Source organism: Jaculus jaculus, chromosome 6, assembly GCF_020740685.1.
Source record: "Jaculus jaculus isolate mJacJac1 chromosome 6, mJacJac1.mat.Y.cur, whole genome shotgun sequence".
Lineage (NCBI taxonomy): Eukaryota > Metazoa > Chordata > Mammalia > Rodentia > Dipodidae > Jaculus > Jaculus jaculus.
The window spans coordinates 158908819-158934417 of NC_059107.1; the positions used below are offsets into that span (position 1 = coordinate 158908819).

At 45.6% G+C, this 25599-nt stretch overlaps 1 protein-coding gene across 3 annotated transcripts; it reads left to right on the plus strand.

The window, feature by feature from the left end:
* Positions 1–85: 85 nt before the first annotated feature.
* On the plus strand, positions 86–24629 carry Xrcc6 (X-ray repair cross complementing 6). 3 transcript variants are annotated; one of them, XM_045152012.1, is made up of 13 exons: positions 86–134; positions 792–885; positions 2699–2811; positions 5563–5701; positions 5962–6216; positions 10516–10699; positions 11877–12063; positions 14526–14694; positions 16174–16335; positions 19335–19464; positions 21613–21713; positions 22877–22987; positions 24241–24629. In XM_045152012.1, the coding sequence occupies exons 2-13, from the start codon at positions 807–809 to the stop codon at positions 24432–24434; spliced, it is 1824 nt and encodes a 607-aa protein (XP_045007947.1). In that variant the 5' UTR covers positions 86–134; positions 792–806; the 3' UTR covers positions 24435–24629. The 3 variants fall into 3 exon arrangements, with proteins under 3 accessions (XP_045007947.1, XP_045007945.1, XP_045007946.1); XM_045152010.1 differs by having other exon boundaries at positions 92–490; XM_045152011.1 differs by having other exon boundaries at positions 92–312.
* The last annotated feature ends 970 nt before the right edge of the window (positions 24630–25599 follow it).

Sequence of the window (25599 nt, forward strand, 5' to 3'; positions counted from 1 at the left end):
CCTGGGGAAACGGGAGTGGGCGTGTCGCTTTGACGGGCGGAAGGGCGCGCGGGGCGTGATGACGTAGGCGGCGCTGATTGGACGAGAGCAGGCGAGCGCGTGTGGAAGTGGTCGTGCACCTTCTGCGAGCCGAGGTAGGCAGGTCTCGCTCTGTGTGCGGCGACGGGAGCCTGCTCGGTCTCGCCGGGGGTCTCCCCCTGAGAGCCTTGGTTGGAAGTGTGCACACCTAGGGGAGAGACAGACCCTGCAGCCCGCTCCTTTCTCCCGGGGGAGATTGATAGCGTCGGCCTAGCGTGTGACCAACCTCCTTCGGTGCGGCTGGTTGAGAGTTCCGGGGAGGTTTGGGAGCAGGGTAGCTGGGCTACACGGAAACCGCCAAGGAACCGACGGTGGAGGTGGACCTTACGGGCGGGGCTGCTCCAGCACACGCATCAGAACCGCCCCTTGGAAGCCGCTCACTGTTGGTCTTGAAGTCTCTTGTATACCTGAGGTGAGGCTGTTGCTGGAATGACCTCCGTGCCCACCACTTCTGCATTCCAACGTGGGCTCTCGAGGCTGCAAGAGCCATCACACATTCCACACTTCCACAGTCACCCTGAGCAACTAGAGCACATCTTAAAAAGAGCCTAGAAATCAATAGTTTCTCTTTTTTTTTTTTTTTGCAGAGTTAGGAATTGAACCCATGGCTTCAGGCATGATAGGCAAGCACTCTCCCACTAAGCTGTATCTCCAGCCCGTGGTATTTTTTGATTTAAATTTGCTTGATACTGATCATAATTTTTTTCATCTAGTGAGGAGAAACCAGTATGTCAGGGTGGGAGTCCTACTACAAAACCGAGGGTGAGGAAGAAGAGGAAGAGGAGGAGGAGAGCCCTGATGCAGGTGGTAAGTGACTTAAACGTGTGTGGTCTGTGTGGGAGAAAGACCTCTGCCTACTTTTGCTGGGCAGACTGTGCTGTCTGATAGTCCAACCTTCTCTCTCCAGTAATCTGGGATATTTTCTCCCCTTTGAGCTTTGCAAAGTTAAAATAGGTTGTTTTATTCAGGTTTATGGGTTTTGTAACCCTAAATTTTTACTGGACACTGGTAAATTATCTATTGTGCTCCAGAAAATGACCCTGTTCATAGGCTGGCTGCCTTTCTTCTCCCATCTTACTTCCTTACCTTCCTTCCTTCCTTTTTTTCTTTGCTTTTTAAAAGATATTTTGTTAGCTGGGCATGGTGGCACACTTGGGAGGCAGAGGTAGGAGAATCACCGAGAGTTTGAGGCCACCCTGAGAATACATAGTGAATTCCAGGTCAGCCTGGACTAGAGTAAAACCCTACCTTGAAAAAAAAATTGTTTTACTTACTTGCACAGAGAGAGAGAGAATGAGAATGGGAATGGGTGTGCCAGGGCCTCCAGCCACTGCAAATGAACTCCAGATGCATGTACCACTTTGTGCATCTGACTTTATGTGGATACTGGGGAATTGAGCATGGTTTGTTAGGCTTTGCAGGCAGGTGCCTTAACTGCTGAGCCATCTCTCCAGCCCTCTTTTTTTAAATATATATTTTATTTTTACTTACTTCTGACACACACAGAGAGAATATGGGCTTGCCAGGGCCTGTAGTTGCTGCAGACAAACTCCAGATGTATGTGCCAGCATGTGCATCTGGCTTACGTGGCTCCTGGGGAATCGAACACATCTGGAGTTTGTCTGCAGTGGCTAGATCTCCCTCTCTCTCTGCCTCTTTTCTCTTTCTCTCAAATAAAATAAAATAAAATAAAATAAAATAAAATTCAAAAGATATTTATTTGGGGGCTGGGTTAGAGTGAGACCCTACCTCAAAAACAAAACAAAAAAACCCACAAACAGCAACAACAAAAAAACCTAAAAAAAGTATTTATTTGTGGAACAGGGAAGAGACAGAAAAAGAAGGAAAGAAAGGGCATGCTAGGGTCTCTTCCACTGCAGAGGAACTCCGGGTGCAGCTGGCTTTTTTTGTGGGTACTGGGGAATTGAACCTAGGCTCATGGGCTTTGCAAGCCATATAATTAAGTGCTGAGCCATCTCCCCAGCGCTGCCCCTGGCTTTACATGGGTGCTAGGGAATTGAACCTAACACCTTCCTCCCTCCCTCCTTTCTTTTATATGTACATATACACACACACACACGCACACACACACATACATACATGCATATATACATACACACATATATGCACATAGACATACAAATAAATATTAATAAATAGAAGGCAAAACTAATGTTTAAGGGCATACTCTTGGATGATTTTATATATGTAATATGTGTATTTTTGATGCTGGAGGTTGAATCCAGGTCCTTAACATGAAGTGGCACTTGCATTTGAAGTTCATTTGCAGTGATAAGAAGCCCTGGTGTGTCTATTCATTTTTTCTCTCTGTATGCAACTAAGTAAGTAAAGCAAGAAAGTAATTATCAAAAATGAGGACAGTAGTTATTTTTAGGGAGACATGGGCATTATAGTTGGGAGGGATTAGAGGGAGAAATTATGGAGTGCTTGGCAAAACTCAGTTTCCTAACATATGAGTGGTGGGCTCAACTGTGTTCACCTCATAATAATTTATAAGGTTATGCTTTTGTTCTGTGGACTCTTGCTTGTTTTGCATGAGTGATAAATATGTTAACTATGCATGCAAAGCAAAAATGTCCTTCCATTTCTTTCCCCATAGGAGAATATAAATATTCTGGAAGAGATAGTTTGATTTTTTTGGTTGATGCCTCCAGGGCCATGTTTGAACATCAGGGTGATGATGGATTGACTCCTTTTGATATGACCATTCAGGTAAGACAACCTGTGTGTGTGTGTGTGTGAGTGAGTGAGTGATTGAGAGAGAGAGAGAGAGCACGCGAGTGATAGAAAGCGCTTGTGAACAAGCATGTGTGTGTAGATCAGAGGACAGCCACGGGTATCAGTCAGGAGTCTAGCCCAGGACCTTCCACCTGGTCTTGAGGAAGGTAGTGTCTCACTCTAGACCAGGCTGACCTGCAATTCACTAGTCTCAGGCTGGCCTTGAACTCAGGGCAGTCCCCCTTTCTCTGTCTCCCGAGTGCTGGGACTAAAGGTGTGCCCTGTCACACCCAGCTGAAGCAGGTTTTCTTGTTGTTTGCTATTGTCCCAAGCTTCTGAGGATTTATCTGTCTCTGCCTACCATCTTGCTCGTGGCATGATGGGGTTGCAGATGTGTGCTATTCCATCCAGCTTTTAAAAATATACATATATTATTATTATTTTTTGAGGTGGGGTCTCACTGTAGCCTAAGCTAGCCTGGAATTGAGTATGTAGTCTCAGGCTGGCCTCGAACTCATGGCATTCATCCTACTTCTGCCTCCCAAAAGTTCTGGGATTAAAGATGTGTGCCACCATGCCCAACAGTTTTTTTTTTTTTAATTTATTTGAGAGGGAGAGGAGGAGGAAGAGGAGAATAGCAAACTCCAGACATGTGCCATTTTGTGCCTCTGGCTTTATCTGGGTACTGGGGATTTGAACTTGGGCCAGCAGGCTTTGTAAGCAAGTGCCTTAATCGCTGAGCCATCTCCCCAACCTAGCATCCAGCTTTATGTGAGTTCTGAGGTTCCAAAATTAGGTCTTCGTGCTTGCATGTCAGCATTTTAACCACTGAGCCATCTCCCCAGCCCCAAGACTACCTTTTTTTGTTTTTTTTTCAAAGTTGGGTCTCACTGTAGCTCAGGCTGACCTGGAACTCATTCTGTAGTCCCAGGCTGGCCTTAGACTCTTAGTGATACTTGTATCTCTGCCTCTTAAATGGTGGGATTAATTCACTCATTTATTTGCGGGGGGGGGGGGGGGGAGAGAATGAGCACACTAGGGCCTCTGGATGCTGCAAATGAACTCCAGATACATGTACCACTTTGTGCATCTGGCTTTATGTGGGTGCTGGGGAAGTGAACTCCAGTCCTTAGCTTTGTATTCAAACACCTTAACTGCTGAGCCATCTCTCCTGCCCCCAGCTTAGCTTTTTATTTAATTTTTTAAAAAATGCTATGCCGGGTATTGTATAGTAGCTCATATCTATAATCCCAGCACTTGTAGGAGGATTTCCATGAGTTTGAGACTAGCCTGAGGTACAGAGTGAGTTCTAAGACAGTTTGGGCTAAAGACCTTGCCTTAAAAACAAATAAACATGTAGTTAGAAGCATGTTGAGAAAAACTTGGGTGGGTGAGGCAAGATATGAAAATCTGAGCTGGGCGCGATTGCATACGCCTTTAATCCCAGTACTTGGGAGGCAGAGGTAGGAGGAGTGCTGTGAGTTCAAGGCCACCCTGAGACTACATAGTAAATGCCAGGTCAGCCTGGGCCAGAGCAAGACCCTACCTTGAAAAAACAAAAACAGAGCAAACAAACAAAGAATCTGGTCAGCATCCTAGGAATAGCTTGAGCCCATCGCTCCCACAGTGGTCAGAACCATTAGGTCCCTTGTTGCAGTCAGGTTCGCACTGCTGGCAGAAATCGCCTGACCAAGAGTTGCTTGTGGGAAAAAAGGTTTATTTTGGCTTATAGACTTGAGGGGAAGCTCTATGATGGCATGAGCAGAGGGTGCAGAGGGTGGGACATCACCTCGGGCCAACATCAGGTGGGCAGTAGCAACAGGAGTGTGCGCCAAACACTGGCAAGGGGAAACTGGCTATAACACCCATAAGCGTGCCCCCAACAATACACTGCCTTCAGGAGGTGTTAATTCCCAAATCTCCATCAGCTGGGAACCTAGCGTTCAGAGCACCTAAGTTTATGGGGGACACCTGAATCTCAAACCACCATACCCTTTCTTACCCATAGGCCTCATGTGAAGTCTAGAACTTCTTGTTAGTTGTTGATTTGTAGCCACAGTCCAGTCTTTAAAAAAAGGCAGAGGGTCGGCTGGAGAGATGGCTTAGCAGTTCAGGTGCTTGCCTGTGAAGCTTAAGGACCCAGGTTAGATCTCCCAGAAACCACATAAGCCAGATGCACAAGGTGGTGTATGCGTCTGGAGTTTGTTTGCAGCACCTGGAGGCCCTGGAATAACCATTCTCTCTCTCTCTCTCTCTCTCTCTGTCTGTCTGTCTGTCTGTCTAATAAATAAATAAATAAATAATTTAAAATGATGGCATGTGCCTGAATCTCAGTACTTTGGAGGCTGCAGTGGGAAGATGATAGTGAGTTTGAGACCAGCCTGGACATCGTACTAAGACTGTCTCAAGAACAATAGCCACCACAAAAACCAGTATTAGCGCCACCAGGGTGTCTCAGGCAGCTCGTGAGAAATAGGGTGGGATTTAAAATGTAATAGAGGAGGACTGTGAGCTCCTAATCTTCCTGCATCTTCCTTACCAGGGGTTGGAATTACAAGTGTATACCACCATGTCTGGTTTGTGGGGTTATTGAACCCAGGAATTCGTGAATATCAGGGAGCCTTCTACCAACTGAGCCACATCCCCAGCCTCTGTTACATAGATATGTAGTGCCTCTGACATGGCCAGCACTTACAGTAGTAGTCTAGTGTTAAGTAAATATTCATAAAATCTTTATTTTTTCAGTGTATTCAGAGTGTATACACCAGTAAGATAATAAGCAGTGATCGAGATCTCTTGGCAGTGGTGTTCTTTGGTACCAAGAAAGACAAAAATTCAGTGAATTTCAAAAATATTTATGTCTTACAAGATCTGGATAATCCAGGTCAGTAATATTCTAAAATCACTCTTTCTCTTACCTGAAAGTGTCACCATACCGAGCAGAGGGCTGTGGGGGTGGGAGGCAGCCTTGATTCTGTTTAGGAGTGTACTTTCCTGCATAGGGATCCTTACGGGGAGGTAGATGTCTGAGGTCTGGGTTGTATAGCATGGGGTGAGACATGTCCCTGTCCTGTTAGGCTGTGGTGAAGGTGGCACTGACATTTTTACTAGTTTCTCTGCCCTTTTGACTTCTGCCTTTTACAGGTGCTAAGCGAGTACTAGAACTTGACCAGTTTAAGGGACAGCAGGGAAAAAGCCATTTCCAAGATGAAATTGGCCATGGATCTGACTACTCACTGAGTGAAGTGCTCTGGGTCTGTGCCAACCTCTTCAGCGATGTCCAGTTCAAGATGAGTCACAAGAGGATCATGCTGTTCACCAACGAAGATGACCCCCATGGGAATGACAGTGCCAAAGCCAGCCGGGCTAGGACCAAAGCCAGCGATCTTCGTGACACAGGTGGGTGGTTGATTTCTTACTGGCATCTGATTTTTGTTCAAGATTATGTTGACTTTTATTTACTTCTGCTTTTATATATTTTTTGTTTGTTTGTTCGTTTTTTCAATGTAGGGTTTCACTCTAGCCCAGGCTGATCTGGAATTCACTATGTAGTCTCAGGGTAGCCTCAGACTCACATTGATCCTCCTACCTCTGCCTCCCAAGTGCTGGGACTTAAAGGCGTGTACCACCATGCCCAGTTTATTTAATTCATTTTCATCTGAAATGGGATACTTTATTCACTGATCCTGAAACTTTTTTTAAAACTTTTTATTGACAACTTCCAAAATTATAGATAATAAACCATGATAATTCCCTTCCTCACCCCCTTTCTCCCCCTCTCAAATCCACCCTCCATCAAATTCTCTCCCTTTCTAATTAGTTTCTCTTATTTTTGTGTCATCTTTTTAATTTTTTTTTCCTTTGAGGTAGGGTCTTGTTGTAGCCCAGGCTGACCTGAAATTCACTCTGTAGTCTCAGGCTGGCCTCTAGTTCACAGCAATCCTTCTACCTCCGCCTCCCTAGTGCTGGGATTAAAGGCATGCGCCATCACGCCCAGCCATGTTGTCATCTTTTCCTCCTATTATGAAGGTCTTGTGTAGGTTGTGTCAGTAACTTTGAGGTCATGAATATCAAGGCCATTTTGTGTCTGAAAGATTGCATTGTAAATAGTCCTACCTTTCCTTTGGCTCTTACATTCTTTTTTTTTTTTAAAGACTTTTAAACAGTATTTTTATTTATTCATTTGACAGAGAAAGAGACAGAGAGAGAGAGAATGAACACGCTATAGCCTCCAGCCACTGCAAATGAACTCCAGACATATGCACCCTCTTGTGCATCCGGCTTACGTGGATCCTGGGGTATTGAACCTGGGTCCTTTGACTTTGCAGGCAAGTGCCTTAACTGCTAAGTCACTCTTCCAGCCTGGCTCTTACAATCTTTCTGCCACCTCTTCTGCAATGGACTCTGAGCCTTGGAAGATGTGATAGAATTTTGTCAGTGCTGAATACTCCACTTTCATTTTTAAGCATTGTGGTAACTTTTTTTTAGAGATAGGTTCTCCCTCTAGTCCAGGCTGACCTGGAATTCACTATGTAGTTTTAGAGTGGTTTTGAACTCATTGCTTCTCCTACCTCTGCCTCCCAAGTGCTTGGATTAAAGGTGTGTGCCACCACATTCCATGTGGTGACTTTTGAATCATCTCAGTGATCACCACCATCTGAAAGGAGAAACTTATCTGAACAAAAGTGAGAGTAGGGCTGGAGAGGTGGCTTAGCGGTTAAGCGCTTGCCTGTGAAGCCTAAGGACCCTGGTTCAAGGTTCAGTTCCCCAGGATCCATGTTAGCCAGATGCACAAGGGGGTGCACGCATCTGGAGTTCGTCTGCAGTGGATGGATGCCCTGGTGCACCCATTCTCTCTCTATCTGCCTCTTTCTCTCTGTTACTCTCAAATTAAAAAAAAAAGAGTCACATTAATATATGGTATAAACATAAAAAGTGCCTACAAGATAGTTTAGTGGACATAATAAATACATTTAGTTAGACAATTGCAAGTGTTACTCCTTAAGGGCTCATGACCTATCCTGCCGTAGGCTTTTTACTAAGCTTTCAGTATTAGGCATGTGTTCTGTCCCACGGAGTGGGCTTCCAGTCCAATTAGAGAGCAGTTGTTTTCCCCCATAACAGACATGCCACTGTTGCACCAGTTGGCACATTAGGCCTGGTGGCCAATCTTAAAGCTTGCAAGACCACTGCTGTTTATCAGTTTAATAACTTCTCTTTCCCATAGGGCTGCATGTAGCATAACTTTTTCTAGCTCTCTGTCAGCTGTTCTACAGGAGGTTTTCAGCTCAGCTTCAGCTTGATGTCTCAGTTTTTTTTTTTTTTTAATTTATTTATTTGAGAGCGACAGAGAGAGAAAGACAGAGGGAGAGAGAGAGAATGGGCGCGCCAGGGCTTCCAGCCTCTGCAAACGAACTCCAGACGCGTGCGCCCCATTGTGCATCTGGCTAACGTGGGACCTGGGGAACCGAGCCTCGAACCGGGGTCCTTAGGCTTCACAGGCAAGCGCTTAACCGCTAAGCCATCTCTCCAGCCCCTCAGTTTTTTTTTTTAAAGAGCCTTTTTTTAAACAATTTTTTTGTTCATTGTTATTTATTTGAGAGCGACAGAGAGAGAAAGAGGCAGATAGAGAGAGAGAGAGAGAGAGAGAGAAAATTGGTGCGCCAGGGCCTCCAGCCACTGCAAAGGAACTCCAGATCCGTGCTCCACCTTGTGCATCTGGCTAATGTGGGTCCTGGGGAATCGAGCCTTGAACCGGGGTCCTTAGGCTTCACAGGCAAGGGCCTAACCACTAAGCCATCTCTCCAGCCCGATGTCTCTGTTTTGTAGGGTTTTTCTTGAGGTGGGGTCTCACTCTAGCTCAGACTGATATGACTCTCTGTAGTCCCAGGCTGGCCTTGAACTCACAGCAGTCCTCTGCCTCTGCCTCTCAGGTGCTGCGATTAAAGGTGCGTGCCCCCACACCTGGTCTACATTGTCTTTAGTTTGAACAGTGTTTTATTTATTTATTTTTTTTCTTTCTGGTTTTTCAAGGTAGGGTCTCGCTCTAGCCCAGGCTGACCTGGAATTCACTATGTAGTCTCAGGGTGACCTTGGACTTTGGGCTATTTTGAACAGTTTTATATATTATTTTGGTTTTTCAAAGTAGGATTTCACATTAGCCCAGACTGACTGGAATTTACTATGTAGTTTCAGGCTGGCCTCAAGTTCACAGCAATCCTCCTACCACAACCTCCCGAGTACTGGGATTTTAATTAATTAATTTATTTACTTATTTTGGTTTTCCGTGGCTTTAAATTTTTTTAAAAATTTTTATTTATTTATTTGAGAGCTATAGACAGAGAAAGAGGCAAAGAGAGAGAGTGAGAGTAAGAATGGGCGCGCCAGGGCTTCCAGCCTCTGCAAACGAACTCCAGACGCGTGCACCCCCTTGTGCATCTGGCTAACGTGGATCCTGGGGAATCCAGCCTCGAACTGGTGTCCTTAGGCTTCACAGGCAAGCGCTTAACCACTAAGCCAGCTCTCCAGCCCAACTTCTAAATTCTTTTAAAAAACAGGCTTTCACTCTGCAGCTTTGGCAGGTCTGAACCTTGACATATAGACAACTATCTGCCCTTGAACTTGTGGTCATATTCCTGTTTCTGCCTACTAAGTGGTAGAATGGTAGAATTACAGGTATGTCCCACCATGCATGCCTGACACCGTCTTGTAATGTTTTTGTGTGTATGCATGTGTGTATGTGTGCAAGTACATATATGTGAATGCTCATGTGTGGGTGTCAGAGGTTGTTATCTAGTGTCTTTCTCAATTACTGTCCACCTTATTGTTGGGACAGGGTCCCTAGCTGTACCTAGAGCTTACTGATTTCACTAGCTAGCCCTTGCATCCTAGAGATTTCCCTGTTCCCACTTTCCCAGAGCTGGCGTTAGAGCTGTCATCATCATGCTTGCATGTTACATGGGCACTGACTCAGGTGCTCATGCTTTCATGGCAAACACTTTACCCACTGCGCCATCTTCCCAGCCCAACTGGCACTACCTTTAAATATTTTATTTGTTTATTTATTTTATGTTAGTTTTTTAGTTTTTCAAGGTAGGGTCTCTCTCTAGCCCAGGCTGACCTGGAATTCCCTATGGAGTCTCAGGGTGGCCTCAAACTCATGGCAATCCTACCTCTGCCTCCCAAGTGCTGGGATTAAAGGTGTGTGCTGACATACCGGCTTATTTGTTTATTTGATAGAGAGACAGAAAGAGGCAGATACACATATATATAGAGAGAACGGGCACTCCAGGGCCTCTAGCCATTGCAAATGAACTCAAGACACATGTGCTGCCTTCTACATCTGGCTTATGTGCATTCTGGGGAATTGAACCTGAGTCCTTAGGCTTTGCAGGTATATACCTTCATTGCTAAGCCATTTCTCCAGCCCAACACTATCTTAAAAAAGAAAAAAAATTCAGCCTTGAGTGGCACACGCCTTTAATCCCACACTTGGGAAGCAGAGGTAGGAGGATCGCCATGAGGTCAAGGCCTGAGACTCCATAGTGAATTCTAGGTCAGCCTGGACTGGAGTAAGACTCTACCTCGGTGTTGCGGGGGGGTGTCCACCAGGCACTTGGCCTGTAATGCCAGCAGAGACAGCAGGAGTGAATTTGCTGAAATTGTCTTTCTGCCTCACTTTCCTCTACCTTGCACCAGGTGTCTTTGTGGACTTGATGCACCTGAAGAAGCGCGGCGGATTTGATGTGTCCTTGTTCTACAGAGATATCATCAGCACAGCCGAGGATGACAGTCTCGGGGTTCACTTTGAAGAATCAAGCAAGCTGGAGGACTTGTTGAGGAAGGTTCGCGCCAAGGAGAACAGAAAGCGAGTGCTTTCCCGGTAGGCACTGTGCCTAAGTCAGCTGCTCAGTGTCTCCTAACAAATCACAAGCAGTGCCTAAGTTGGATTCCCTTGCCTGTTTCCTGCCTCATTGTCTACCTGCTTTACCGCTTGATGGGATGAGCCGTAGGCTTCCCTTCCTCAGGCAAGAGCTGCTGTGGTATTTCTCCACAGGTCTAAGTATCTGTCCTCTGCTACACTCACTGTTCCCTTGTTAACTTTCTTCTCGGTATGGGGATGCCATAACACCTTTCTCATTAGGCTGTTGTGAAGACTAAATAAAAACAGTGGGGCTGGAGAGATGGCTTAGCGGTTAAGCGCTTGCCTGTGAAGCCTAAGGACCCCGGTTCGAGGCTCGGTTCCCCAGGTCCCACGTTAGCCAGATGCACAAGGGGGCGCACACGTCTGGAGTTCGTTTGCAGAGGCTGGAGGCCCTGGCTCGCCCATTCTCTCTCTCTCCCTCTACCTGTTTTTCTCTCTGTCTGTCACTCTCAAATAAATAAAAAATGAACAACAACAACAACAAAAAACAATGTACCATAGCCTGTAAAGCAAAAACTCCATAGAAGTTCATTACCATTGTTAAATTCTTTATGATTCCTTTCTTTTTTTCTGTGGTGCTGGGGATAACCAGGGCTTCATAGATAATATGTAAGCACTCTGTAAGTGAGCTACAAGTATAGCTTTTAAAACAGAGAGAGAATGAATGGGTATGCCAGGGCCTCTTGCTGCTGCAAGTGAACACCAGATGTTTAGACTACCTTTTTTTTTTTTCCCTCAAACATACACAAATAAACATTTTTTTTAAAAAACTTACTCATTTGAGACAGAGAGAGTATGAGTATAAGGGAGCCAGGGTCTCCTGCCACTGCGGAGGAAATCAAGATGCCTGTGCTCCAGCGTGTGCATCTGGCTCTGTGCGGCGCTGGAATCCGACCAGGGTGGTCAGGCTTTGCAAGCAAGTGCCTTCAACTGCTGAATCATCTCTCCAGCCTCTTTCACCACTTTTTGTGTCTGGCTTTATTTGGGTCTTGGAGAATTGAACCCAGTTTGGCAGGTTTTGCAGGAAGTACCTTTAACTGCTGAGTCATCTTCCTCAGTCTCCCCATAAAGGAGTTTTAAACAGAAAAAGCAAAATATTCTGTAATCTTTGCTTTTTCCTCTTTTTCACCCTCAGGTTAAAGTTTAAACTTGGTAAAGAAGTAGCACTCACTGTGGGCATTTATAACTTGGTCCAGAAGGCTTACAAACCTTATCCGGTAAGACTGTATCGGGAAACAAATGAGCCAGTGAAAACCAAGACCAGGACGTTCAATGTAAACACAGGCGGTCTGCTCCTGCCCAGCGACACTAAGAGGTCTCAGGTGGGTAGCTAAGCCTCGCTGATTTTCCCAGTTTAGCAGTTAACAGGGAGGGGACACTGAGCAACCTAACCAGTAAAGTCACTTTTCAAGTGTGCGTCTCTGGATAAACTGTTAAGACACAGTGTCACACAGTGTCACTTTGGAACTGTGGCACATGGTTAAACAGGGCAGGAGGTGTCAGTGGAGACTCCTGCTCTTGGTTGCTCAGCTCTTGCTGCTGTAGCAGTCAGTCTTTGCCTTTTAGTTAACTAGGGAATGACAAGGCAGGGAAACTAGATGTGAAGTAAAAACAGAATGAATTTTTTTTTTTTTTTTTTGGAGGTTGTGTCTCACTCTAGCTCAGGCCGACCTGGAATTCACTCTGTAGTCTCAGGGTGGCCTCAGACTCACTGTGATCTTCCTACCTCTGCCTCCCAAGTGCTGGGATTAAAAGGCGTGTTCCACCATGCCCATCTTTTTTTTTTTTTTTTTTTTTAAACTCTTAACCCAGGCCAACCTGGAAGGCACTTTGTAGTCCGAGCTGGTCTAGAACTCAGTGATCCTTCTACCTCTGCCTTCCAAGTGCTGGGATTAAAGGTGTGTACCACCATGCCTGGCTTGTTTTTTACTCCCTGCCTCCCCACCCTCCCTCCCTCCCCCCAAAAAGAGAATGTAGATGCACCAGGGCCTCTTGTCCCTGTCTGGGATTAAAGGAGTGTACCACCATGCCCAGCAAACATTTGAGGTTTTATTTATTTATCTATTAGAGACAAAGAGGCAGATAAAGAGAATGGATACTCAGTGCCTCTGAGCCACTTCATACAAACTCCAGATGCATGTGCCACCTTGTGGGGAATTGAACCAGGGTCCTTTAGCTTTGCTAGCAAGCACCTTAACTGCTAAGCCCTCTCTGCAGCCCTTTTTCTATTTATTTATTTACTTATTTGACAGAGAAAGAGGGAGGGGGAGAATGGGCATACTAGGGCCTCCAGCCACTGCAAATGAACTCCAGATGTGTGTGCCCCCTTGTGCGTCTGGCTAACGTGGGTCCTAAGGAATTGAACCTGGGTCCTTTGGCATTGGCCTGCAATCCCTAAGCCATCCCTCCAGCCCTGTTGATTTTTTTTTTTATTTTTTTTAAATTTTTTTTTTTGGTTCATTTATTTATTTATTTGAGAGCGACAGACATAGAGAGAAAGACACATAGAGGGAAAGAGAGAGAATGGGCGAGCCAGGGCTTCCAGCCACTGCAAACGAACTCCAGACGCGTGCGCCCCCTTGTGCATCTGGCTAACGTGGGACCTGGGGAACTGAGCCTCGAACCGGGGTCCTTAGGCTTCACAGGCAAGCGCTTAACCGCTAAGCCATCTCTCCAGCCTCCTGTTGATTTTTTTAGAGACAGAATTGGCACACCAGGGAGGATTCAGCCTCTGAAATTGAACTCCAGACGCTTGCGCCACCTAGTGGGCATGTGCATTCCTGCCTCACCTTTGTGCATCTGGCTGAGGTGGGATCTGGAGAGTCAACCATGGGTCCTTAGGCTTCACAGGCAAACACCTTAACCACTAAGCCATCTCTCCAGTCCTCTTTCTATATACATGTATGTATGTATGTATGTATATTTTCCTTGTGGTAGGGTCTTACTCCAGCCCAGGCTGACCTGGATTCACTGTCGTCTCAGGGTGGCCTCGAATTTACAGTGATCTTCCTACTTCTGCCTCCTGAGTGTTGGAATTAAAGGTGTGCGTCATCACACCCGGCCTCTATTTCTGTTTTTTTTTTTTTTTAATATTTTTTATTACTTATGTATTTACTTGAGAAAGAGAGGGAGAAAGAGGCAGCTACTGCAAATGAACTACAGACACATGCACCATCTTGTGCATCTGTCTTACATGGGTCCTGGGGAGTTGAACCTGGGTCCTTTGGCTTTGCTGGCAAGTGCTTTAACTGCTAAGTCATCTCTCCAGCCTCCAGTCCATTTTTTTTTTTTTTTTTTGAGGTAGGGTCTCCCACTAGCCCATACTGACCTGGAATTTACTATGTAGTCTCAGGGTGGCCTCGAACTCATGGTGATCTTCCTACCTGTGCCTCTCCAGTGCTGGGATTAAAGGCATGTGCCACTGTACCCGGCCATCTATCTTTCTTTCTTTTTAAAATTAAAGGTTTTTTTAAAATTTATTTTTTATTGTTTGTTTGTTTATTTGAGAGAAGAAAGAGAGAGGGAGAATGGGTGTGCCAGGGCATCCAGCCACTGCAAGTGAACTCCAGATGCGTGTGCCCTCTTGTGCTACTGGCTTATGTAGGTCCTGGAGAATTGAACCCAGGTCCTTTGGCTTTGCAGGCAAGAGCCTTAACAGCTAAGCCATCTCTCCAGTCCCATCTTCCTGTTTTTTAAAGGAGCTAATTTTGACTTGCCAGGGCCTGGTGGCTACTATATTTCATCTCCATGCAGTGCTTTTGTGACCCCCTTTCCTCTCCTCCAGATCTATGGGAGTCGTCAGATTGTACTAGAGAAAGAGGAAACGGAAGCAGTAAAGCAGTTTGATGAGCCAGGCTTGATTCTCTTGGGTTTCAAGCCCGCAGTGATGCTGAAGAAGCACCATTACCTGAGGCCCTCTCTCTTTGTGTACCCTGAGGAGTCCCTCCTGACAGGTAAGAGGCATGGACCAAGAGCAAATGAATGCCTAACAAAAGATGGTGTTGAAGCCGGGCATGGTGGCGCATGCCTTTAATCCCAGCACTCAGGAGGAAGAGGTAGGAGGAGCACCATGAGTTTGAGGCCACCCTGAAAGTACATAGTGAATTCCAGGTCAGCCTGGGCTAAAGTGAGACCCTACCTTGAAAAACAACAACAAAAAAAAATGATGGTGTTGAAAATTCACATATTTTCAATGGCTTGTATGTGGACATTACACAGGAAATGCTGAAGAAGTATTTTGAAAATGTCTTGTGCAAATTTTGGAAATGAAGGATGAAACAAAGTTAAATTTCTTCAGGACCCTTAAAATACTGACATGTTTTGTGAAAATCTAGGAGTGGGCTATGTAAGTTGAGGTTTTGTTAATATTTGTTTGAAAGAGACATGGAGAAAGAGGCAGACGGTAAGTATGGGCATGCTGGGGCTTCCTGACTTCAGACTCCAAATGTGTGTGCCAGTTCGTGCATCTGGCTTTATGTGGGTACTAGGGAATCAAATTTGGGTCGTCAGGCTTTGCAAGTGCCTTTAACTGCTGAGCCATCTCTCCAGCCTTACAGTTGAGGGTTTTGTTTTGTTTTGTTTTCCCTCAAGGTAGGTTTTCACTCAACCCCAAGCTGACCTGGGATTCAGTATGTGTAGTCTCAGTGGCCAGGAACTCAAGATGATTCTCTTACCGCTGCCTTCCACATGCCAGGATTAAAGACATACGCCATCACGCCTGGCCTGGAGTGAGGTTTTAAAAGCTTTTTTTTGCCTATAGAATTATACCAGGTAGCAGTTAAAACAGCAAGCAATAAACTGAAGACCCTCCACACACACACACACACACACACACACACACACACACACACACACATGCAGCATTTTCTTTGGTGTTGGCCATCATCTGTACTTCTTTGTTCACAAGGAGCCCTTCTAACACCTGATTGGTTATTGTTAGTGCTTGAAGCTCATGCCAAAGAAGACTGACAGAGTACTTCACACTCCCAAAGGGATGGCTTTTCTTCTCTTCCTTGCTTCGCCCCACTTTTCCCTCAGCTCTGGGTCCTCACCTTTCAGGTATTATAGCCCTTTAAAGAAAAATGAAGATGGGCTGGAGAGATGGCGTAGCGGTTAAGCGCTTGCCTGTGATGTCTAAGGACCCCGGTTCGAGGCTCGGTTCCCCAGGTCCCACGTTAGCCAGATGCACAAGGGGGCGCACGCGTCTGGAGTTCGTTTGCAGAGGCTGGAAGCCCTGGCGCGCCCATTCTCTCTCTTTCCCTCTATCTGTCTTTCTCTCTGTGTCTGTCGCTCTCAAATAAATAAATAAAAAATTTAAAAAAAAATGTTTTATAAAAAAAAAAAATGAAGAGATTGTAAGGTTGTGAATGGGATAAAGGGGTAAAGGAGGTGGACTCTTTAGTATGCAAGCCAGTGTGACATTTGTTTTGTAGGGAGCTCAGCCTTATTCAGTGCTCTGCTCACCAAGTGTCTGGAGAAGCAGGTCATGGCAGTGTGCAGATACACACCCCGCAAGAACACCTCTCCTTATTTTGTGGCTCTGGTACCACAGGAAGAGGAGCTGGATGGCCAGAAAATTCAGGTGACTCCTCCAGGTACGTGTTACCGAGAACCGGGGCTCTCAAACCTTGACATGTTTTGTAATCTATTAGGGGGTCCTAGTTCAGATTGCTGAGCCTTGGTCTATAGGAAGCAGGTGTGTGTATTTTTCTGGTTTCTCAAGTGAATGTGATGTGCTGGGTGAACGCATCACCAGCAGTTGTGCAGTGCATGGTTTACACAGTCTCATGAGCAGGTCTGTGGCAGTTTAAGAACCTTCTGTGCAAGGACTATCTCTACATTTTTAAAAGAAGTATTATTTATTTATTTATATGAGAGAGGGAGACAGAGAGTGAGGAAAAGGTGGGGTGGGGGGAGGAGGAAGAGAATGGGTGCACCAGGGCCTTCAGCCCTTGCAAACGAACTCCAGACTTATGCTCCACTTTGTGCACCTGGCTTATGTGGGTCCTGGGGAATAGAACCTAGGTTCTTAGGCTTCTCGGGCAAGTGCCTTAACCACTAAGCCCTCTCTCCATCCCTATCTGCAATACTTTTTTGTTTGTTTGTTTTGTGTTTTTTACAGGTAGGATCTTGCTCTCTAGCCCAGGCTGACCTGGAATTCACTATGTAGTCTCAGGGTGGCCTCAAACTCACCATGATCCTCCTGATCTCTGCCTCCTGAGTGCTGTGATTGAAGGCATGTGCCACCATACCTGGCTCCTATCTGTACATTTTTAAAATATATTTTATTTGTTTATTTTTATTTATTTGAGAGGAAGATGGAGAGAGAGAGAATGGGTGTGCCAGGGCCTCTAGCCACTGCAAACAAACTCCATATGCATGTGCCTCCTGGTGCATCTGGTTTATGTAGGTCCTGGAGAGTCAAACAGGGATCCTTTGTCTTTGCAGGCACATGCCTCAACTGCTAAGCCATCTCTCCAGCCCTATCTGTACATTTTTGGCATAACTTTCACCTAGTGTCTCTGGACATATCTCTTAACTGAAAGCTAGTGTTTGGTACCTCTTAACAATGCTTAATATTTGCTTTGTGTTCTATAAATGCCAGGACAGTGGGGTATAATGGAAAGAACGTGGATTTTGAAGGCAGGCTGCAGTTTGTCTTTTTTGGGGGTTGGGGGGTGGGAGCAGACTTCTCAGTCTCTGAGTGTTGTGCGTACATGCATGCTCCACTGCAGCCCAGCTTTGACATTGTCTTATGTGTCTCAAAAGTTGGTTTCTTTAGTTTTCGATCCGTTCTTCAACTTGTTAGCTGTCCAACCTGGGCAGAGAACTTACCTTTTCTCTTCTTTGCCTTGAGGTTGTTTTATATTTGAAATAAGTTAACAGTGTACTCATGCCTGGCTCTAGGCACACTGATAAGAATGGACCTCATTGAGTTATTGTGTATATATGTATAAATATATATATATAAATATATACTATTTTTTTGTGTGTGTATGTATGTGTGTGTAGAGGTCAGAGGTAACCTTGAAGGTGTCTGTGCTTTTGTAGCCTCTTTGAGACAGGGTCTCTTGCTGTTGCAAAGGAACACCAGCCTAGCTGGCCCACAAGCTTCAGATTCTTCTGACTTCAGCTCCTCTTACCTGTCCTGTGCTTGTTGGGAATATATATATATACACACACACACACACACACACACACACACATTTTTAAATTTTTTCTTTATTTGAGAGAGAAAGAAATAGGTGGGGGTGGCAGAGTGAGAGAGAGAGGGGGTGGAGAGGGAGAGAGAAAAAGAAAGAATGGGTGCACCAGGGCCTTCAACTGCTGCAAACAAACTCCAGACACATGTGCTCCCTGTGCATGTGGCTTATGTGGGTCCTGGGGAATCAAACCTGGGTCATTTGGCTTTGTAGGCAAGCTCTTTATCCACTAAGCCATTTCACCAGCCTTTGTTGGGGTTATAAATGCCTACACCATGGCCAGCAGTGAGCCTCTGCGGAGGCATCTCCCTAACCTCTGCTCTGGATATGTTTCTAACACTGGTCATCAAAATGCCCAGTTATTGACTCGCTCAGCTGCTGTTTGCCTTCGTGCTCCGTGCTGCCCAGGCTGACTGTCCAAGCCCACCCAGCTCACAGGCTGTGCCAACTGCAGGTGCTGGAGGGAAACCAGAAGGAAGACAAGCAGTGGAGTCTTGCTCTCTTCTGTTTGTTCAGTACCCTCAGTGCCGCCAGCAAGGCCTCTTCACTGGTGGCAGCATTGCTAACAGTGTCTGGGATTTTTAGTTCTAGAATATAGAAACGCCCTGTAATGCCTCAGCTCTGCCTCATGATAACCCTCAGATAACCCTCATGTATGAGGGAGGGTCGAGGAAAATGGGGAGAGGCTGGAGCTCAGAGGATGACCCACAGAAGTTGGGATTTAGCCTCCCAGGGAGGAGGTATACTGTCCAGCTAGCTCTGGATGTTATCAAAACAAGCTGGAGAGCCAGGTGGGGTGGTGCACACCTTTAATCCCAATACTTGGGAGCCTTAGGTAGGAGGATCACTGTGAGTTTGAGGCCACCGTCAAGTTCCAGGTCAGCCTGAGCTAGAGTGAGATCCTACCTCGAGTCCTCCCCCCCCCCCACCGAAAAAGCATACATAAAAGCTGGAGGCTGGAACCAACTGGTGTTTCCAGATAGAGGCTCTTTCCTGGGGCAATGTGGATAGGAACAGTAAATGCATAGGAAATGGGCCCCTTCCAGCCTCCTGATGAGGCTCAGAGAGCATCTGTTAGGCTGACATTCAAAGTTGTCTCCTAGTAAAGAGCCATGAGAAAGAAGAAAGAAACAGGGAAAGCCGGGTCGTGCTGGCGCACGCCTTTAATCCCAGCACTTGGGAGGCAGAGGTAGGAGGATCAACATGAGTTCGAGGCCACCCTGAGACTACATAGTAAACCTGATCTAGAGGGAGACCCTACTTTGGAAACCCCCCCCCCAACAAAAAAACAAGGACATCACAGGCGGCACAGGACATAGGTGAATTTGGAGCTTAGAGACAAAGAGCTGCTGCACCATTAAGTCAGATTACAGAAATTCTGTCTCCCTCAGGCTTCCAGCTTGTCTTCCTCCCCTATGCTGATGATAAGCGGAAGGTGCCCTTCACTGAGAAGGTCATGGCCAACCCAGAGCAGATAGACAAGATGAAGGCTATTGTTCAGAAGCTCCGCTTCACATACAGGTGAGCCCTGGGTCAGACTTGGCTTTCTTCTGGAACTGCCTGCAAAAGTTCCAGTTAGATATAAAGATTATCTTTTTCTTTTCATTTAGCAGACTGTCATTTGTTATCAAGAACTTTTTTCCCCTTACTCTGCTCCTCTGGGCTGGGATTAGAGGCATGTGCCGCTACACCTGGTGTTGCATTGGGGTCTGCATTGCTGGTAGAAATCACTCAACCAAGAGCAGCTTGTGGGAAAAACAGGTTTATTTTGGCTTACAGGCTCAAGGGGAAGCTCCACAATGGCAGGGAAAAGGATGGCATGAGCAGAGGGTGGACATCCCCCCCAGGCCAACATAAGGTGGACAATAGCAACAAGAGAGTGTGCCAAACATTGGCATGGGGAAACTGGCTATAACATTCATAAACCCGCCCCCAGCAATACACCACCTCCATCAGGTGTTAATTTCCAATTGCCATCATCTAGGGAACCTAATGTCCAGAATACCTAAGTTTATGGGGTCACCTGAATCAAACCACCACACCTGGCAACGTTTTTTTTTTCTTTTTATGTTTAAATGTGTATATGGGTGTGCCAGAGTTTCCCACTACTGCAAATAAATGTCAGACACCTGCACCACTTTTTTCATCCAGCTTTACATGGGTGCTGGGAAAATGAACTTGGACTGACAAGAGTTTACAAACAGATGCATTTAACCATTGAGAAACCCCCCTGCCCCCAAGATCTTTTTTGGTGTTTTTTGCTTTTATATATTTTTATTTTTTGTTTTTTCAAGGTAGTGTCTCCCTGTAGCTCAGGCTGACCTGGAATTCACTCTGTAGTATCAGGGTGGCCTTGAACTCTCAGCAATCCTCCTACCTCTTTCTCCAAAGTGGTGGTACTAAAGGCGTGCGCCACTACACCTAGCTCTTGTTTGCTTTTTTTTTTTGAGGTAGGGTCTCACTCTAGCCCAGGTTGACTTGGCAACATTATGTCACTTATTTATTTCTTTTTGGTGCTGGGCAAGACCTCTGCCATTCATCCACACCCCGGCCTTTAGTCTTCCTCAGAACCCTGAATGGCTGGTTTTACGCCTGTTCTACAGCTGAAGAAACAGCTTCCTCAGCCTCGCTCACTAGAAAAGAGGTAGAGCAGCATTGAGCTCCCCATCTGTGTGATGAGAGACGCATGGTTTTCACTCCCGTGTTGCTGCTGCTTCTGTGTCTCCCAGTCCTCACTGCCCCTCCTTATCCTTCCTGTCTTCTTTCATGACTACCTTTTCTCTTCCTGTCTCTGCTGACAGCCTTTAGGGACCCACAGGTGCATGGGTTTGTTTTGCAGTTAACTTTTACATTTCCAGCTTCTGAAAGTAAATTGAAAATTGCAGAGAAGTTGATTTGTGAGAAAATTGCTACTGTTTTACTTGGTTCTGTTTCTCAGCTGACCTTGGCTCTGTGCTGTCTTTGATGGATATTTAATTTTTGTTTGGGGGAGGCCATTTTAGGCAGGGTCTTACTTTGGCTTCAGCTGACCTGGAACTCTTTAGTACGGGCTAGCCTTGAACTCTTGGTGAGACTCATACCTCAGCTTCCCAAGTGTTGGAATTATAGATGTGTGCCGCCACACTAGCTTGGATATTTCATTTTATTGCTTGAATGTTTAGCTTCATTTATTTATTTGCTGTAGCGTAGGCTGACTTGGAATTTACTGTGTAGTCTAGGCTGTCCTTGAACTCACAACAATCCTCCGACCTCAGCCTCCTGAGTGCTGGGACTAAAGGCAAGCACCACCACACCTGGCTTTTTTTTTTTTTTTTTTTTTTTTGAGGCCGGGTGGGGGCCAGATAGAGAGAAAGTATGGGCACACCAGGGCCTCTTACCACTTTAAACAAACTCCAGATCCATGTGTTACTTTGTGCATCTCTTGAACCACTTTAAAAAATATTTATTTGGGTGTGTGTGTGGGGGGGGGTGGAGGGAGAGAGAGAATGGGCACACCAGGACCTCTAGCTACTGCAAACAAACTCCAGATACATGTGCCACCATGTGCAGCTGGCTTATGTGGGTTCTGGGGAGTTGAACCTGAGTCCTTAGGCTTCACAGGCAAGCACCTTAACCACTAAGCCGTCTCTCTAGCACCCCCCTTATGTTTTAATTTCATTGTTTTAACAGGAGTGACAGCTTTGAGAACCCAGTGCTGCAGCAGCACTTCAGGAACCTGGAGGCCTTAGCTTTGGATCTAATGGAGCCTGAACAAGCAGTGGACCTGACAAGTAAACACGAGGACCAATTGAGAGAAGCTCTCTTTTGTTGTTTGTTGGCAGTACTGGGGATTGAAGCCATGTCTTCACTCATTCTTTTATATATATATATATATATATATATATATATATATATATATATATGTATGTATGTATTTATTTGAGAGCAACAGACAGCGAGAGTGAGAGAGAGAGAATGAGAATGGGCGTGCCAGGGCCTCTGGCCACTGCAAACAAACTCCAGATGCATGCGCCCCCTTGTGCATCTGGCTAACATGGGTCCTGGGGGATCGATCCTTGAACTTGGTCCTTAGGCTTCACAGGCAAGCACTTAATCACTAAGCCATCTCTCCAGCCCATGTCTTCACTCATTCTAAGCGAGTGCTCTTTTTCTGAATTCACTGAGCTGTAGCCTCAGCCTGAGATTTTTTTTTTTTTTTTTAATTATCAGCATCATTAGAGGTCCTTTTTTTTCATGGCCCAATGACAGTGCTGTGGATCCATTTCCTACTTCTCCTCAAGCTTCTTTGTCCCAGCCATTTCTCTTTCGAGAAACTTTTCTAAACCAGCTTAGACTACCTGGGAATGAATTAGGCTAGTTCTGCAGTGAGAAGAGTGCCAGGTTCCTGAGGCCTGCCTCTAAACTAGGCTACTCCATGCCTAGGTGTTGGTAAAGTAAAATAATATATGCTATTTATCTAGTGCCTGCAGTGTGTTGGGCACTGTGGCCCTACTTAATCTTTATAACTCTGAAGCAGGGGCTGTTGCTGTTCTTGTCTTGCAGAGAAGGGAGTGATTTCCCAGGGTACAGGCATGGAGTGGTATGGATAGGTCTAGGCTTAAAATCCAGTGACTCCTGCCCCTGTGCTTCTTCGGACTTTCTGTCCTCATTGCCTAGTATGCGGGAGCTTGGGCCTCCCAGGCTGGCTGCTCTGGCTTTGTTGCTGGACCTCACAGATGCTGAGTGACCAGGGTTTTGTTGTGTTTTTGTGGCTCAGTCATCTGTGTTGTGTCAGGTCCTTCCACTGACCAAATGCAAAAGCTAAGTGCTCTCCCCGTTTCCTACAGAGCTGGAATTGGACAGGACACTAGGGCATATGTTTGTTTGTTTCTTTTTTCTCGTTCTTTTGTTTTAGGGTATGTCACTCACTGTCTTCTGTGTTTTCCTTTTCTAGTGCCCAAGGTTGAAGCAATAAATAAAAGAGTAGGTCCCCTGGTAGATGAGTTTAAAGAACTTGTTTACCCACCAGATTACAGTCCCGGAAAAGCCAGCAAATGGAAACCAGGTGAGGAGTGGCAGATGATGCAGTGGGTGCTCTTTTCTTTTCAAAAGTACTGATCCCTTTATTATGGCATAAATAGTATTTTACACAGTAACTCATTTTTCTTTTTGTAAAAACATTTTATGTAGAACTGCAAAAAAAAAAAAAAAATCACTAGACAGCTCCAATTAAAAAAAAAAAAGGAAAGCTGGGCATGGTGGCAACATGGCTTTAACCCCAGCACTTGGGAAGCAGAGGCAGGAGGATCGTTGTAAGTTTGAGGCCAGCCTAAGATGACATAGTGAATTCCAGGTCAGCTAGGGATAGAGCAAGACTCTACCTTAAAAACAAATAAGCAAAAAACAAACACACAAAAAAAACGGGATGCAATTTAAATAGGTTCTTTTAAAAATTTGCCCTGTCTTAGAAGAAAATGGCTGGTTAGAAATTTCTTCCTTTTTCTCTTTGGTAGTATTGGGGATTGGACCCAGGGTCTCACACATGCCAGGCAGTGCTGTGCCTGAGCTATAGCCCCATACTTTCCAGAACCGTATGTATACATGGCTGGTGGTTTGGCCCAGTGGTACAGTGCTTGCTTAGAAATCTCTTTACAAATATACATATTTCAACACAATTGGTATATTTACATCTTTTCTAGATTGCTGTTTTATTTTTATTTATTTGTTAGGACAGAGAGACAGAGAATGGGTGCACCAGGGCCTCTAGCCACTGCAAACAAAACTCCAGAGTGTATCTGGCTTATGTGGGACCTGGAGAATTGAACCTGAGTCCTTAGCCTTTGCAGGCAAGTGCCTTAACAGCATCAGAACTGACTTAACAGCGCTAACCCTAGGGAGTTGCTGTCAGAGCTCTTCACACTGTTCATGGTCTAGGGATACATTACTGCATGATCTCACCACCTGATGTGTTGGAGCTTATGTCTGCACGCACTCTACCATTGTTTATATTCCCAGCCTCTGTAAGTTCTCTTTGAAGAAAGGAAGAAATGATTTTGATTTGCTCACACAGAACAAGCAATGTACTAGGTGAACTGATGGTATTCACACCACTGGTCAGACCCTCCTATGTGTGATGCATTTATTTTGTACTTACATGAAGCTGCCTTATCAAGGCACCTGTCTTGCTCTTAGGTTTAGATAGGCATCACAGGTTTACCAAAAATGGTCACAACCCAGGCCATAGGAGGGCCCTGTGTCATGTGCTGGGATACCACTCGTATCATTTCCAGGTCATTCCTTCCTGCACTTTTTCCATAGATGATGGTTCTGGAAGTAAGAGGCCTAAGGTAGAGTTATCTGAAGAGGAGCTGAAAACCCACATTGCCAAGGGCACACTGGGCAAGTTCACTGTGCCCACACTGAAGGAGCTGTGCAGGACCTATGGGCTGAAGGGTGGCCTGAAGAAGCAGGAACTGCTAGATGCTCTCATCAAACACTTCCAGAAGGACTAACTGGAGACTATACCTCAGCCACCTTCCACCTCACAGCCTCATTGCCTGCTTTTGTTACCACCAAGCTAGTGTTTCTTCTAGGCTTCAAAGAGTTGTTTGACAGCTCAAGGACTTTGCATTGATTCGATTATGGAGACTGCAGCCCCCTGCTTTGCTGTGCCTTATTCTATGTACATAAAGAGCTCTGACTCTGCACTGCTGTTCTTCATTGTGGAGGAAGTCTGCGCGGCACCAGAGGGCACTGGCTACTGACTCTTTACCTTTTCCTCCCACTGGCATATATCATTGCAATGAAAACACAACATAGCAGTGCAGGTAGCGGATGGTGTGGTGGTTAAACCTCAGTGAACCTGGCAGGTACGTATGTGAGGGATGACAGACCTTAGTGAGATTGTATTTGTCATAGCCTCTGCCCTCCCACCTTACACCTTTGTGTGTGTCCTTACTAATTAGCACCAAAAGTTAATGGTGTTAAGAAAGCCTGTTATGAAGGGATGGGGACACACCTTCAATCCTAGCACTCCAGAGGCTGAGGTAGTAGGACCACTGTACGTTCAGTCAGCCTCAAAAATAAGAAAAGCCAGACGTGGTGGTGCACGCCTTTAATCCCAGCACTTAGGAGGCAGATGTAGGATTGCTGGGAGTTCGAGGCCACCCTGAGATTACATAGTGAATTCCAGGTCAGCCTGAGCTAGAGCAGGACCCTGCCTCAAAAAAAAAAAAAAAAAAAAAATCATATGGAAAAATAATAAGAAAAAAAAATTAGACAGTTGTGGTGGCACATGCCTTTGATTCCAGCGGAGGTAAGAACATTCAGGGCTGGGCTACAATGAGACCCTACCTCAGAAAGGAAAAACAAAACAAAACCTGTTGTAGATAGTAACACTCCAGTGACCAAGTCTGTGTAAGTATTGAAGTCAGACCAGAAACTATCTGGTAGGCGACAATTTTTCAAGCCTCTCGGTGAAGTTTAATAAGTTGAAAGAACTGGGCTGGAGATGTTGATGGCAGGTGTGCTTGCCCCTAGGTTCAATCCCTATCACCAAGTGAAAAAACCTGGGCTGATAGCTGTACTTTCCTAGCATGTATGAAGCCTACTCTAGGGTGGGCACCTGTAACCTCAGCTTGGAGGAAAATGATCTCTGCCAGATCCAGGCCAACCTAG